The 16,060-nt window shown below is 34.3% G+C and overlaps 1 protein-coding gene across 1 annotated transcript; it reads right to left on the reverse strand.

Moving 5' to 3' along the window:
- Positions 1-10: 10 nt before the first annotated feature.
- LOC123012976 (transcription factor glial cells missing) lies at positions 11-9,313 on the reverse strand. The gene is made up of 5 exons (XM_044411236.1): positions 8,902-9,313; positions 2,842-3,179; positions 2,535-2,785; positions 1,106-1,199; positions 11-1,055 (listed from the first exon to the last, which is right to left on the reverse strand). The coding sequence occupies exons 1-5, from the start codon at positions 8,997-8,999 to the stop codon at positions 178-180; spliced, it is 1,659 nt and encodes a 552-aa protein (XP_044267171.1). The 5' UTR covers positions 9,000-9,313; the 3' UTR covers positions 11-177.
- Between the last annotated feature and the right edge of the window lie 6,747 nt (positions 9,314-16,060).

The raw sequence follows: 16,060 nt of genomic DNA on the forward strand, positions 1-16,060 counted from the left end.
TACATTTTAAAGGAAAGAACGGGTGTGAAWTTATTTCGAAAATTGTATCACAAATCTATTTGTTTATTTATACATAGTATATACAATGTGTACAACAATAATACTCAAACATAATGAAGATCATTGAAAGCATAAGTGTACAAGGCACTCAAAAACGTGAAAAGACTGCCTAACTAGTTATTGATGATGTGTAATTAGATCGAAATTTTCGTGACTGTAATGTGAATTACTCGCACCTGGTACACAGTTATTAATTCGGAAATCGAGGTCACCAAACATGGCACTGTCATTGATTTTACTATTATCATAAGCTGACAAAAAATTATTATAGTCCGCGTATTGACCCAAATCGATGTATTTCTCCTGGTAATTCGACTTGTACGTTTTCGAATTTGGAAATGTTTCAAAATGTTGCATACTTTCGTCAAAGTAGACTTTATTATCGGTGATGATTTCGAAATTTTGCGTTTTGTATTCACTGTCGAGCATCGTTTGCTGGTAGTAATTCGTAGTTTTTTGTACACTATATGATAATTCGTCTATTTTTGCACTTTCTACGAAGTTGTTTTGGTTTAATGAAGGAACTAGGTTGTTGTTAAGACTTAGAGTGTTATCAGGGGATTGACTTAGATTGAATCGACTGCTGCCACTGTTGTTGCTGTCATCGTTGATCATGGTACCGATATTTTGGTTCCAGTACTCTTCAGATTTAAATTCTCGATGTATGGTACCACTTCCTAAATCCAGAAGAGTCGAAGGCGACCTGTTAAGGTCACTCTGAGAGTTGGCCACAAAATCGGGTTTGATTGGTTGATCCAACTGGAAGATTTCTTCCGGTTGGAACAAATCAGCAGRAATGTTTGTAAAATCGTACTGCTGATTGAGAGTGACTTCAGCAGGATAAGATTGCGCTTGTGCCGGTTCCTGCGTCCAGTACGAGTCTAGAATCTGCGGCTGTTGATATGTTGGTGAATGAGGGTTGTATTGTTGCAAAGTGGTGGGAAGTACCGGCTGATAATTACAAATACACTCAAAAGGCGGACAAGAACAATAACCTGCAACGGTACTACTTAAATCACCTTGTTTCTAATTAAAATTTTATTACCTTTGTCTTGGTCCGCAATCAGTGGAGGAGGGTTGAGAGTACGCGTTGAGGTCAGATCACGACACTGACGTTTCGGTTCTCTCAGCGACATCAGCTGGAATAAAAATTACAAGCTCAATAAATTGAGTTCTTGAACGTTGCTGAGGGGTCCAATAATGAGAGGTTTGTCTAACACATGATTAAGCATCAGCAATCACYAATATTTCGATACAAATTGAGTTACGACTGATAAATCGACCACACGTATGTAATTATATGGTGAGGCCGACGATTTAAGAAGAACAAACCGGTAATTAATGCTAGTATCCGCTATGAAATGCTGCATTGACAGAAACATATGTCTTCTTCGCTTTACATACCAATTTAATTAAATATACATTTCCGTCTGTCTTGGGATCATAATTCTTTGTTCGGATGATGTCATCAGAGACAATATAGTAGGGGAGTGGAAGGTAACACGAGCAGGGCGTTGAAAACTATGTACCATGTACACGACTTTACAAATTTTTATTATCTAACAGCGAATAAATATTCTCAGTTACAAATTATTTTATCAATAAAATCCAAATGATATACAAGTACAAAGRGAATGTCGGTAACCGGCATTGTGTGCTCATAGAAGATTTTGAAGAGGATTAATAAATTGAAGAAGAGGGTTTTTTAAGGGGAACGATTACAAAGGATCTACATGGATATTGAATGAAATTTATTAACAAGCACTTCTGACGAGTGATWATTGTCTTAAAAATTGCGTTACAATTTATATAGTTCTTTCTGAAAATATTTTGAAATGTGTTTCAAGAATGGAAGATGAAACATATTCTGAATGAAGCAAATATTGTTGTTGAGCAAGTAAATTTACAAAAAGTAAAATAACTTACAGATGAAGTGTCAATTTACAACATTTTTGTGAAATGTAATAATTCTATTTTTAAAACTTTGTGCAGTCTCTGCTTAAGATTGTCTTGAAATTGTCAATTTCTTTTATTTTTACTCTATAAAAACTTTTTCTTTATTTTTCGTCATGAAAAGAGGAAATAAAATAATCGATTTTTTTTACGTAAAACTTATTTTAAATTGAACAAATCACTCTATTCTAAGTGTATAACAAACAAAATAATGAATTTTTTTATTAAGCAAATTTTTAAAAAAAATTAAAATTCAAAATTTTTTGTCTAAAGAAATTTTGATTTCTATCTCTCTTGAAGATAAACTGTTTTTTTTTCGTTGTTTTGTGCTTCTTAATTTTATTAAAAAGAACTAATTTTTTATAAAGAAAAATTGTAATTATCTTCCCTTAAAAATAATAACTATTTCGAATATGTGATCATTTTTGTTTTTATTTTAATAATAAACTTGTCCATTTTTATTAAGAGTAAATTCGAATCCAATTTAGYCGACCATATTGGCTCCMATTTTTCGCACTCACCTTATTACCGAGCGCTGCCTCTTTCGCCAATAAAACCGCCAATCCTCTGACCCTTCTTCCGCTCCCCAGACTCCTCCTCGCTTCAGACGTGCTTTTAGCTTCCGGTCTGGGATGATCATGCACTCCCTTCGCTTGAAAAAAGATCGCATGGTCGGTGTGTCTCCAGAAATGCGTTACTGGGTACCCGCAGTGCCCTCGACAGGGTAGGATCTCCAGTCTCCCGGTGCACTGCCGATTCGGACACGGCTTACCTACACACACCACGGTGAAAATTGACTCGGTTTGAGGAGCGGCTCAATACCTATACCTTGTTGCTTCTTCCTGGCCTTGTCGCAGATGGCGGGTCGTAGATGCACCCGCTCGCCGTTGGGGAGGGTGCAGCGCAGCGAGCAGACGAGGACTCCTAGACAGCTTTTCTTGAGGATGTGCACGTTGTGGTTGTTGGTGTTCCTCATGGCCCACCCAGAGGAGTGCCGTTTGGCGTCTTCGTTGTCGGCGCGGTACACCAACCGGCAGTGGCCATCGGCCCATTCGGAGAACGAGTCAAACTCATTGATGCGGGGGATTGCACTGTCGTTGATGTCCCAGTCGGAGGATGACGAGGAGTAGACCCGGCACGACATGCCAGGGGACGACGGGGTATGCCTGCAAAGCGCCTGGTTTGGGACATTTTTTCAACTAAACCATACCTATCTTATAATATAACATAGTGGATAATTTAAATTTGTGTATATCGAGAGTCACCTAACATTATCTCGTAAGTGAAAAATGACAGTTTTTGGTAATTCTGCAGTAATATAATATTTTAAACATTTAGTTAGGTAAATTACATTGTTGAAGTATAAAAAGAAAACTGCGAAACTAGGAGTTACGAGGAGTATATGCCATATTGACCTCSATGGTTGAATCGAATTTATCGTAGAAAATGTTATTATTAATAATATTTAAATAATTTTCTGTAAATTTTTTGAATAAATAAAACTGAATAAATTTCATAAGCATTTTTTTTTTTGATATAATAATGAATGTTTATTTTGACATACTTTTTGTAAGGATGATTCTAACTTGAAGTATATCCTTTACAACTCTTGGCTAAGAGAAAGATAAAAACTTAAAAAAAATTGTAGAAAACATTTTGAGAAACGCCAAAATTTTGCTTAAAAAAGAAGTCAATAGATTTATGAAATCAAATTCTATTAGCCAAAATCATTATTTTGGAAAAATTTTAAAATTGCATTTTTTTGCTAAAGAAATTTACCTACTATATCAAATTTTCACTTCTGTTTATATGTACAAAATTTTAACAATTTATGTGACGTTTTTATTTTAGCAGAATAGAAATGTACATTAATTTTAACTGCGTCCAGAACTTGTTTATTTCGTTTTTATTGTAACAAATTTAAACAAGTGATAAAATATTCAATTTTAAGATGAAAGGTTCTTTTAAACATGTGTCAAAAAATTCAATGAAAGGGAGCTACACTCTCTGAAAGGGGCACGTTCTTCAATATGTTTTTCTCAATATTTCAGAATAGATAAAATTACAAACATTGTATGTATAATACACTATTAAACAAGTTCAAAGATCAAATTTTGAAATTTTTAGTGCTAAACTGGAGGGGTATAGGGTAACAGGAATTTAATTTTAAATTTTTATTCTGTTTATGGTAACATCATTTTTAAATTAATTTTACTCAGAAACGGTAAGTTGTATTGAAACAACCCAAGAGACCTCTTTTTTCTGAGAAACTATGGAATTTAGGACTTGTTGCTGAAAGTGTCAAGAAACTACAGCCAAAATAGAGTACTTTGTACCCTATACCTTCCCAGTTTAGGACGCCCTTGATTAAAAATTTCAATATTTGATGTTGGAGTTCGTTTAGGTGTACCTATACTTAAATGTTATCATTATCAGGTGTACCAAATTTTGTAATTTCATCTAAAAAGCCTTTTTGAGATCCGGATTAGATCAAAATAAACAATTTGGTGAGTTTTTCGACATTTAGTACTTTCGTTTCTTATTAGTTTATAGTAGTTTTTCGTCTTGCGTGAAGCGCGGAAGTCAAGCAGTTTCTAATCGTTTAACAATAATAATTAACTATTATTTGTTTAATATTGTAAAATAATGCTCCTAATTATTTCAGCACATTCTTATTGCACATAATCTTAATTATAAACTCATTTTTATTGTTGAAATAATAATTAGGTACCTATTAATGAACAATGAACCTTTAAACTTGGAGTTTTACGCCTATTTTTTGTWACAAAATTTGTATTCAATATTACAATGTGGTTGTTTACACATAAAATTAAAAAGACGATATTAACTATTTAACCGAAAAACAAATAGAATTCATTCATTGTGCGTGTGCTTGTTTAGTGGCTTTTTTTATCGGTGAGGTGTACGTCCTCGGTCACCATAGGCGGATGGGTAATAATTTGATTAAATTGACTAAAATAGTTATTTTTTAAAAATTTTTTATCATGTATATGAAGTTTATTCTCTTAGTCCATATAAGTAAGTATAAAAAAAACGTTAGTGCTACAGTAGATTTTTTTCTGAAATCATAATTCTTTATATTATGTATAAATTTTGAAAACTATGCAATCTATATTATACAATATTACACTTTACGGACCATTTTGTTAACTTTACGGACAATTGCAGAAAAAAAATAAAAAAATAATAATGAAAATTAAAATTAATTATCAATGTTGACAAATAAAGAATGAAGAATTGCATCAATTTTTCATAGTTTTATTAATGCAAATACATAAATGTTCTTGTGCAACTCGTGCAATTATTTATTTTATGAAACGAATTCAAAATATTCTACTACATTTTTTTTTTACATCTACAACAAAAAAATTACCAGAAGATAAATTTATGACATTTTGTACTGTAGCTGCTGAGCTTTTTTGTGCTTTGCGAGCGTAATTTCTTGGCTAAATATAGCACAATAAGCGGTACGTCGTCTTATCGCACGTTGGGGTCTCCGAAGACAYACGAGGAATTTCCTCGTATATGAAATTGAAAAGGTAATTGAGGGGTTGGCGATCAGATTAGATGAAGAATTTGTGCGCGGGAAAGATGAATTTTAATAATAAATAGATGAACGCACAACCCACACGATCTTTTGAATGTAAAATTAAAGCGTGTAAAATCMACTATAATAAATTTTATCTTACTAAGTTATCGACTTCTTGGTGAATCGSTCGTAAAGTAGCCCCGGGCTTTTAGTTATTAAACAATCGTAATTTACCGTTGTCAATAGGACGGTAATTATCATGTTCGATTAATTATAAGATATCTGATTTTACACTCGTAAATAATTCACCAGTCAAGAATAGGACTGCACCGGACTGGATATACGAGTTCACGCACTTTTGTTTCAGAATCTTCCGTTCTTATCTAGAAATATGCGAAAGGAAGACATTTTTTATAAATCATTTTCCTCACTTGTCCATAAACTAGTTTTATTTAAATATTCATCTAGTGAATGCTAAASCTGTCATTGCTCATTTCACACCCATCAATAGTTTAAAAGATACTTACAAAATTACCATATCTCCGGAAATGTCCGAATAAGATCCCAAAGTGGTCAAGCTGTGTTGCTGAAACTCTTGAATCACCACTTGTTACACATGAAAATGAATTTCAGTACGTCACAGTTCCGGTTTGTTCGCATGAAACACACCCTGTTGTTAGAAAGGTGTAAGGATGACTGATCCTGAAAACGCATGTTCATTCCTGGCAATAGAAAGCCACTCCCTCTATCCCTTCTCCGGGAATCTAACGCTTTGCCAACCAATAGGAACCTTTTCTATTTCAGGAAACACCTCCCGGTTTTCAGTATCTAACACCTGATACCGGTGCGTAGGATGATTGGCGGAGGGCTTAATGAGAGTGGGTGTAGCGTAAAATATTCATATTCAGTTGAATTTCTGCGATTCTTGGTTAATATAAAAATGTAAGAATTGTGTGAGGCAGATGACAACGACACATTAATGCGAATTTAATAACGAAGGGAAAAAATTTCTTAATATCATGAAATTGTAWGGCGGTAATGTTGGCGGGGGATTGATTGTAATGGCTGAAATAATTGCGTTGTTGCTGGATAAATATTTTAATTAAGAAATTAATTGGTGGCGATCTTGAATGAAGCTGATAAAAAGCTCATAGTCGGGTTTCATCGGCGTCTAATTAAGGAAATGATAAAATTTGCTATTTATGAAAAATAAAAGTGCTGAAGTTGCTGCCAATAAGTTGTTTCACCTGCTAATCCGAGGAAAAAGCGGCGTGGAAGGTATCATTGATTTGAAAAGTAGTAGAGTGTGTAGTTGCATTGGCGACCGGTTGGTTTGCTTAAATTAATGCCAGCGACTATTCTCAGTGACTGAAAACTCCAAGAACGCTATCAAAAAGCAATAGACTTCACTAAGTATTTCAACTCTAATTGCACTTATTTTACTTAATGGACTTAAATGGGTGCCTTATTATAACTCCGAGAATAATTTAATTAAGGATGCTGCTAATGGTATCAAAATTTAACTCGATGAGATTTTGTACATTTGCAATTTTAGGCTTTTTGCTTGTTTTCAACACTGAATGCGGGAGGATCGGCAAATTGCTAAAGTCCAAGCTCGTAAAATATTTGGTTTATTGCAAATTGGTGTTTATCGAATTGCTCGTAAACATTTTTCTGACGAATTATGATAATTTTTACACCATTTAAATGTTGCTTAATTACTAAATTAAGCCAGGCCTAATAATTGCATCAGGTGTCACTTAAAATAATCTTTTTCGGAATGACTCGTAGAAGGAATTTCAGATGCGGCAGCTTTTAAGGATAATCGGTAATGGATTTCAATGGCCACGTATAATTTTATGATAGAAATTTAGGTTTCTAAAGAATATTGGTCGAYAGCGTTGCTGACAACAGCGATGATATGAAATAAAATCGATTAAGGATCAAAGCGGTTCGCTTGATATAAAAGCCATAAACTTATTCTCAGTGTTTAATAGTGACCTGTAATAAAATTTTTGTATTAAAACAACAAATTTGAATTTTTTCAGTGAAATCGATAAGTAGTATTCCATTCATGGACAAATTTAATTTCGCTCAACGTTTTTATTGGGTTCATTTTAATTTCGGTTTGTTTTAACACTAAAATTATTATGCTTGCCTTGTCTGTTTGCTTGTTACTTTTGTTGTCAAGTTACTTTAGAGATTTTTATGCAATAAAATTATTTAAATTGTGTGGAAGAATTTGCTAATATTTATTTAATTTAAATAAGTGMAGTGACAAAGTTACAGGCTTGTTTACTCAGAAACTTTTTTTCTTTTATAGACCGGCGCTTAATTGCTAACTGAACGCATCTCAATTTACATTAACGACTTGATAACTCCACTTTATTACCGAATCGATTTTAGTCTTTACAGCGCAATAAGTGTAATCAAAGAAAGATAAAAGTGCGCAAAAATAGAGCGTATGCTTTCAAAACAAATTAAATTTTTCTCTTGCCGCATGTACATAGTATCATTATATAACAATGTATGCAGCAGTCCTAATTATAATATATGAAACTAGTAAAATATTTCACTTTTATTATGATTAAAACACTCTTTATTTGCCATTAGCTCCGCTTCATTACACAAATTACTTCGAACATTGTATCTTTTAATAAATTAAATCAAGATTATCAAAGCGACGGTTACAGGTTYATCTATTTTACAATCAAAGTTTCCAAATCATTATTAAATAAATGTCTTTTAAATTACCTACACCGTCTTCATGTGTTTTAAATTTTACATTGTCAGTTTGTCACGAGTATTAATTTAAGATATCTAACTTTTCAATMATTTTTTTTTAAAGTAAAGGTAAGAGATTTTTTGTATAGTGGATTTATCACTGATGATGCCCAGTTTATTTGGCGAAACACGTGTCAGTTTTTTCAATAAAATTTATCTTTATTGAGCCAAAGTACGGACAATTTTTATTTCTGTAGAAGTTTAAATGTAATTATTATATTTACATTTTGTWATTTTTGGATACATTTTTTAAAGTAGCACCAATATTTAAAATGCTTTTTTGGCCTCCTGACATGTAAATGTCAAATTAACGTACAATTGACACCTATTGAAAGACTGTATTTASAGTCGCCTGGGCATTTTACGCACAGACGAGTGTGAAGTGACAGTTTTACCGCACGGCCAAAATTATCTTCATAGACATTTATAAAAAAAACTGTTTGTAAGATGATAACATTTTTAATAAAACGCTCTACACACAACCTTTCAATCTTAGAACTCTTTTTTCTTCACACCACTTTATAATTATAAACACATTGTACTGGGCTTCATACCTTGCTCGCGATTTTTCTGGCAATAGCTCGGTTGTAACATTTTCTGCAGCACTTCTGATTTCTGGTGGGGTACACATGGGGCTATTATCGCTCGACATTTTGAAGCATAAATTCACCAACAAGACAACGATAACAAAACTTTGTGTCTGAGACGTTTTTGCGTCTTTTTTAATTGTTTGACATTAGAGTGCATAGCCACCGTGATATTTATTGTCAAACGTATTTATTTGTATTAATTCTGAATTTTGTAATTTGGATTTTTGTTTAAACGTCGGCCAAAAAGCTTAATACAAATCTTGTGCGTTAACCATTTTACAKTGCTCAATTATTAAAGCACTCCGCTGCGCGTCGTGCTTCAAATTCATTTCGCACTGTAAAATGTAAGTTACCGCACACGAATGTAAATAACTATTTAGATGTAAAAGAYATTTTACTCGGTGATTTATTCGAAATGATGTGATCATATTTTTTCGTCTCCACGGCAAAGAAATCCTCTGGAATGAGTCGAAGCTATGCGAAAATCCTCGTTTCAATAGGCATAACTATCAGAATACCGGAGTTCCAGGTGGTGGTGATGGGCAGGTATGGAGTAGCCGGCCGGGTGTGCGCCCGGTCGTGAGCCGTGGACGTGTGGTGCTCAGGCACGAGCTAACAGTTACTGAACGGTTACGTTAGGCAGACACCCGTATCGGTGTCCACGTGCCAAATACTGGATACTGACTGGATAATACGTCGCAGTCGGCGGCGACGTTAACTTGTAACGAGATACGGCATCTTCGAGGAGCAGCCACAGGTCCGTCTTTCACTTTTACGGCCCCGTGGGTGGTCCCAGGCCATTGTGTTAATGAAAGGGTTCGTCTCGCTCGTTTGATGACACTAAATCAAGAAGCGCAACGATTTTTTCCGGGTTGTCAGCTTCTGGGCTGTGTTATTACGGAATATAGTTGTATTAGTTGTAAAGTGTGGCGGTGTGAGAGGGGCGACGTTTGATTTGTTATTAAATTAGTTGCGCAGGATAGGTTTAGAGGCGGTAAGCGACTTAGAAGAGAGTTTATGAGAAGTCGAAAAAGTGCTTCAGGTGACAGGGATTCTGATCAGATTTTATCTTATTTTGCTCGCTTGCTTGCTTACCGCTTCCAGATCGGAAAAATTTTAATTATTTATGTTTGTGTCAACATTACATATTATGTGTTTGTGGCATTTGTAATTACCGGCTTGGTCTATTTAATTCGTAGCTTTGCAATATGTAATTACATGTGTGACCGCTTTATCACTTTGAGCTCCAAYTGATAAGAGCAGAAAATGCGTGTGGCTAACGGCAAAAACGATTGTGCGAATGTTTGAATTTCTACAAATTATAATATTTACCACGCTTTTGAAAAATGGAATTATTATTAGTTATAACTATAAGACTCGCGAGAGAAATTGTTTTAATAAATCGTGCCAGTTGAAAGTTTCTCAAACTTAAAATTATTCTGAAGTGAGGGCATGTTTATTTATTCAGATAAAAATGTTTTAAAGCGTCTGATCGTAACTTCAACACCTCTGTATAAATTTGCTTGATGTAGAAGCACACGCAAAGAGGGAGTCCGTGTGAAATAAAGTGTAAATTAGCGTCGGAGGCTATGATTTGGTGAAATAAGTCTAATTTACACATCGTGTGTACGTTGCTTTCGCTGCAGGTAAGAAGCGTTAACTTACACSACCTAAGGCAGTAAGTAACTGTTGATTTAAACCATTCTTTTTGAATTAAAAATTAAAAAAAAAAACGAAATTTTTGTTTGATTTATAAAAATTTGGCTTATAATAAGTAAATTGTGTTTTTGTACAAGCAATCATTTTTTTAGTGTCAGGAAGGTTGAGTAAAAGCTTAAAAGTTGTGGGTTGTCCTTTCCGGCCAATAAAGTGGTCGTCAACTATACAACCCTCATTAGCGGCAGCAATGTAAACATTATCTTACAATCTGAGAAATCCTTCGATCCTTGTAGTGAAAATTCGAACAAACTCTCTTGAAATTCTCGGCATATCCCATCGCTCGCTCTGAAATTCCATGCAAATGCGGTCTTGGCTGCGTCGATCTCGGGAGTGCGCTGAAATGAATCGGTCTCTGCGGGAGGACATGTATGCATTTTTCTCACCTGATTTATCGCTGTTTGTATTAAATCTCATCCTCGCAGCGTCCAACACGATCTCGTGTAATAAAATGAGATTATCCCGCCTTTAGCGGCAATTTGAGATTGTTTCAACCAGCTGTGTTGGCCTATTAGCCAAAGGATGCGCACGATATTTGCAAAGCAACYAGGAATGTTAATCATCCCTTCGAGACGACGCGATGACGAGTTAATTTATCACGATTTTGTCATTGCGCACGGATTCGTGCATAATTTAGTGGTTGTCGAAGCTGAAAATGCTTCTTTACACTTACAATGCCTGACTGCTCATATAGTTCGGCTCATTCTTCCACCAACTCGACAAATAACGCAGTTTCTCTGCTCTTTAATTAACTCAAAATATTTGCCGAGTTGAGACAGTGTTAGGAAATCCTTGCTGCCAGAGGATGTCAAAAGTTTTCCAACAGGGGCATTCCTGGGATTGTTGCGGAAATTTATTCACTGTGTCGGGGACATTTTTATTACGCGACAATGTGTGCACATAAATTACGCGTAAACCGATTTTGCTCGACAAAAGTTTTACAATTATTTTAATTTATAGGCGTATTCTATAGTCTAGGAGTTGACACCTTGTCTACTAAACATGTTGCTCTTATTTCCCATCTCGCATTATAATAATGCTCTTACAGCTTTCAATCTAACGGTGCAAGTATTAATTTAAACAAAACATTGTTTAATTTGTTTATAACATTTTAAATAAAAGTATTTTAGTTCAATAAAATGCAGAACACAAACACTGTTTTTTTTTAACYTGCCATTAAAACGAAATCTTTTGATTATCAAAACAACTCTAGAARTTATTTTTGATCTCAGATTAWCATAAATGTTTTCAAATAAATGTGTTTAGAATGGGTGCCTGATRGACATTCTGAGAGCAAATCTAATTATTTGATAACCAAAAACATCATTAATTCATGACCGATAAAATCACACCGTTTTTTAAAAAATAGCATACGATCAAATTTGAACAAGTTTGCAAATATTTTTTTGTATACGCTTCCGAAAACAGCTGTTTTAGGGACACATTTGAGTCCCTAAAATGAGTCTTTTCCGGACTCAATAAAATAGTACGCAAAACGGTTATTTTAGGTACTCAGTCCCCAAAAACAGTTTTTGTGGACTAAAAAATAAAATTGGTTAGTGGTCACAATTTTTTTTAATTAGTAAGAGGTGTGAATTCGAGTTTTGGGAGCTTTAACAAAAAAATCTTGTATGCACCACGTACCAAAAGATTTTAGGTGACTCCTTTCATTAAAGACTGGGCTCCTACGTCGCCTCGTCATTAATTACGATTTGTCCCCTAAACCCTATTTTGCGTACTTGATACATAAATAGCTATTTGGTCTCGAGAACTATGATTAATATTTTTACACATTTTTGATAGATAGGGTACTTTATTTTTATACGGTATCTGTAAAATTTAACACGAAAACAACACAAAAATTTTAAGCTTTCAGAAATCCTGAAAAAAAAAGATAAATTAAGGTGAAGTCCATTAATATTAAGAAAAGATGCCAAATTTATTTATCTATTATTCAGAAATAAACACATTTTTTCTGCAGTATTTTTGATCAGCGCAATTATTTTAATTTATAGGCGTATTATAGTCCAAGAGTTGACACCTTGTCTACTTGTGCTGAAAACAGTAAACGTGTCAGATCCGTCGCCGTCGCGGACACATCGAAATAATTATGGATTAATCGAAGAATAGTCCTTAGACAAAAAGTTTTGAACATTATTAGTGCGTTAGATATTTTATAACTTTGTGCATTCTATTCTTTCTGTTTTTCTTCTTTTTATTTGTTGTATTACTAAAACAACTGGGTTTTTTTTTTGTCTAATCTAAGTGAGTCAGAAGAAGCCTCAAGGAAGAAGGATTAGTTGCAAGAAGACCAGCAAATGGCCCCAAATTGGCCAGAGAGCATCGAGTCGAGCGACTACGTTTTGCTCACAAACATGAGAATTGGGGTGTTGCTGATTGGAGCCGAGTTCTTTTTTTCTCTGATGAGTCGAGGTTTTGTCTTCATTCTCCAGATAGACGACAAAGAGTTTGGCGACGAGCAGGAAAAAGATTTGCACAGTGCAATATCTCAAGGAGTTTTGGAGGAGTTTGGAAGCTCGTACCAAATTAGTCATTGTAGACAGAGGAACAATGACTGCTGATAGGTACATGAGAGACATTCTGAAACCCTATGATGTGCCTTATGCACTATTTATTGGTGAAGATTTTATTTTGATGGACGATAATGCTCACACTGCTCGTATCGTGAACACGTATCTAGATGACCTAACCTAAATCTCATTGCACACATTTGGGAGATGGTGGGAAGAAAGATTCGACGCAGAGTTCCTGCTCCTGCAACTTTGAGAGAGCTAAGTGTGGAAGTATCCCAAATTTGGGAAGAAATTGACCAAAGAGCGATTGAACATCTTATTGAAGGAATGCCAAGAAGAATGGCAGCTGTAATACGTGCAATGGGAGGTAACACACAGTATTAAACTTAACTCTTTATTATGTATTAATTCAGGATTTAATGTTTTCGAAAAATTTTAATTTTTTTTGTTATTGAAAAAATTAAAACACTGTTATTTAATTTAAGCTGGCTTTTGTTTATACTTATTCTAAAATATTGCCGCCTTGTAGAACAAGAATTTTAGTTGAGAAAAACTAAAAAAAAATAATGGATCGAATTTTGTGCCGGTGAGTGTATTTGCATATCTTTTTATTTCTTATATTTGATTATTATATTGTATTTCAGATGTAAATTGTCGTTTTTTGTTGTTGGACACTGGGCTATGTTTATCTTAATTCTTGCCTTGGGATAGTAGCATCAAAAATAATAAATGACTGCTCACGTCCCATAAATTCCTTAAGTATGTATTTTTTCTACTATGCAACAACAATAACCGGCTGTATCATTACCGTCTATAATTAGGTTCATGATAGAACACGTGTAATACAATCTATTTAATTTTTAATAATGTTTCGATGAAGCGCGCATCTGATCAAAAGATGCAGTCATGTCGCACCTGCTGTTATTAAAAGATAGTAGCCGAACACGTTTACAAATAATATCAACAATCGCACAATAATTATATTTGCAAGTCGTCGACATGTTGAGAACCTCCGATCGTGAGAAAAGCAAAGGATGCGATTAAAGGAAAGGAATCAAAGGTTAGTCTCAAGCTTCGTTGGATTTGCAACTGTTAGTTCTCATGTTTACGCGCTTCTTCTGTTTCCTCCACACACGCCCGAAACTAAATACGAGAAAGCTCAAAGCTTTGGAGCTTTCTTCAAATAGGCGAGGGCGAGGCCCCGATTTAAAGCTCCCGCCTTCGAAATTAACGTCACATTAATCAATCTTCGGTCACAATGTTGCTAAATCAATCCACCCCAAATAAACACCCTCCGCATTTGTAAGAGAAAAAACTACCAGTGTCATTTTAATAGATGAACCCTCATTAGCTTTTTTTCCGTCGACAATTGAACATCAGATTCGAGCGTGTGAACGGTCGGGATTGTCAAGTGGGCCCTGATGTATTTATAACTGCTGACAATTAAAATATGGAAATGCGCACACTTGATTTCACCAAGCGGGGCTTTGAAAGACTAAGATATCAAATCAAGTTGAAAATGAAAGGGTGGAGATTTCGTAATCTTGTAATAATCCGTGTGATGCTTGTTCTCTCATGAAGATCGCATACCAACCGGCAGTCAACAATGTGAGTTATTTTAAAAGGCTCGGGAGTAATTTGACAGAAATAAAAATCCGATTCATTAAGGCRGGGAAACGCTAAAAAACTAATCAGGGGATTGACTATGGGAACATGTTTAGCAGAGCTATCATTAACTGGAATTATTACAACGATAACTCGAGAAAAAAAAACAAATTGGAACTATTAAGGGGTAATATATTTCTGTAATTAAAAGCAAAATAACAATTAGGTGAACTCAAAGAATCTAGCACGTATTTTTCAAATCAACGGCCTTCAATCAGATCTAGACCAGTTTTCAGGCTCAATCACTATCCACAGGATACTTCTAGTATTTTACAACTCTTGAAGCATACATGTCTTTTCGAAAAAAAATGTTAGATTACACTGATACTTTTTTTTTAACCAATGCAAGTTGTTGGCGTTTTAATTATTCGTTTCCGAGTTCCGAGCTACACTTGTTGATGTATAATTAAAATTACGTCTAATATAATTATCTCCGACGTTTTATACAGTTCAACAGATTGAGTAGATTTTTAACGACGCTTTGCAAGACTTTTACTTATTTTTAGTTTGTTATTTTCAGATAGATTACTGTTTAGCCTTAACTGTGTAATGGTTGAAGCAAGAGTAAATAAAGTGGCGATTTTATCTCGCAATTTGTATTAAAGCGTGCATCATGGGTGAAATATAGGAGCGTTATTATGAGTACACACTGGTAAAGAAATTGAGGCCTTAATAGGAACATTGTTTTATTTAAGAAGCAGCCGAGATAAAATCTGATTAGATTTAGATTTTTGCTAGTTTATTTTGTGTTTAATGCAATAAAAAATAGAGAGAGAGTTTCAACATTTTTAAATCATAATTTATTTCAAAGATTGAAAACAATTTGGTTTGTTTTATTTAATATAATAAATAACTAAAAATAAGGCACACGCCTTATTCTTAGTTAGTCTTCACGATGGATTCTTATGTGTTCTTGAGAAAAATAATCAAACTTTCCTACGAGTTAGTTCTTGATTTTCAATGTCAACAATTTGGTAAAAAAATAACATTAGTCCGGTCAAATTAGTCATAAAAATAGTGGTCAAATAACGAAAATTCCGACAGAGCTAAATTTTGGTGGAGACCTTGGGTATACCATTAGAAATAAAGTGTCAAAAGTCCCCATCGATCCCATGTGTGCTAAAAAAGTTATTCGGGGTCAAAGGTCAATATTTGACGTTTTTTAGATTTTTTTCGAAAACGGCAAGTTTTATCAAAAAAGTAGCTCA

This window comes from Tribolium madens, unplaced genomic scaffold (assembly GCF_015345945.1).
Source record: "Tribolium madens isolate multiple individuals breed KSU strain unplaced genomic scaffold, Tmad_KSU_1.1 Scaffold_96;HRSCAF=242;Tcas5.2_LG5, whole genome shotgun sequence".
Lineage (NCBI taxonomy): Eukaryota > Metazoa > Arthropoda > Insecta > Coleoptera > Tenebrionidae > Tribolium > Tribolium madens.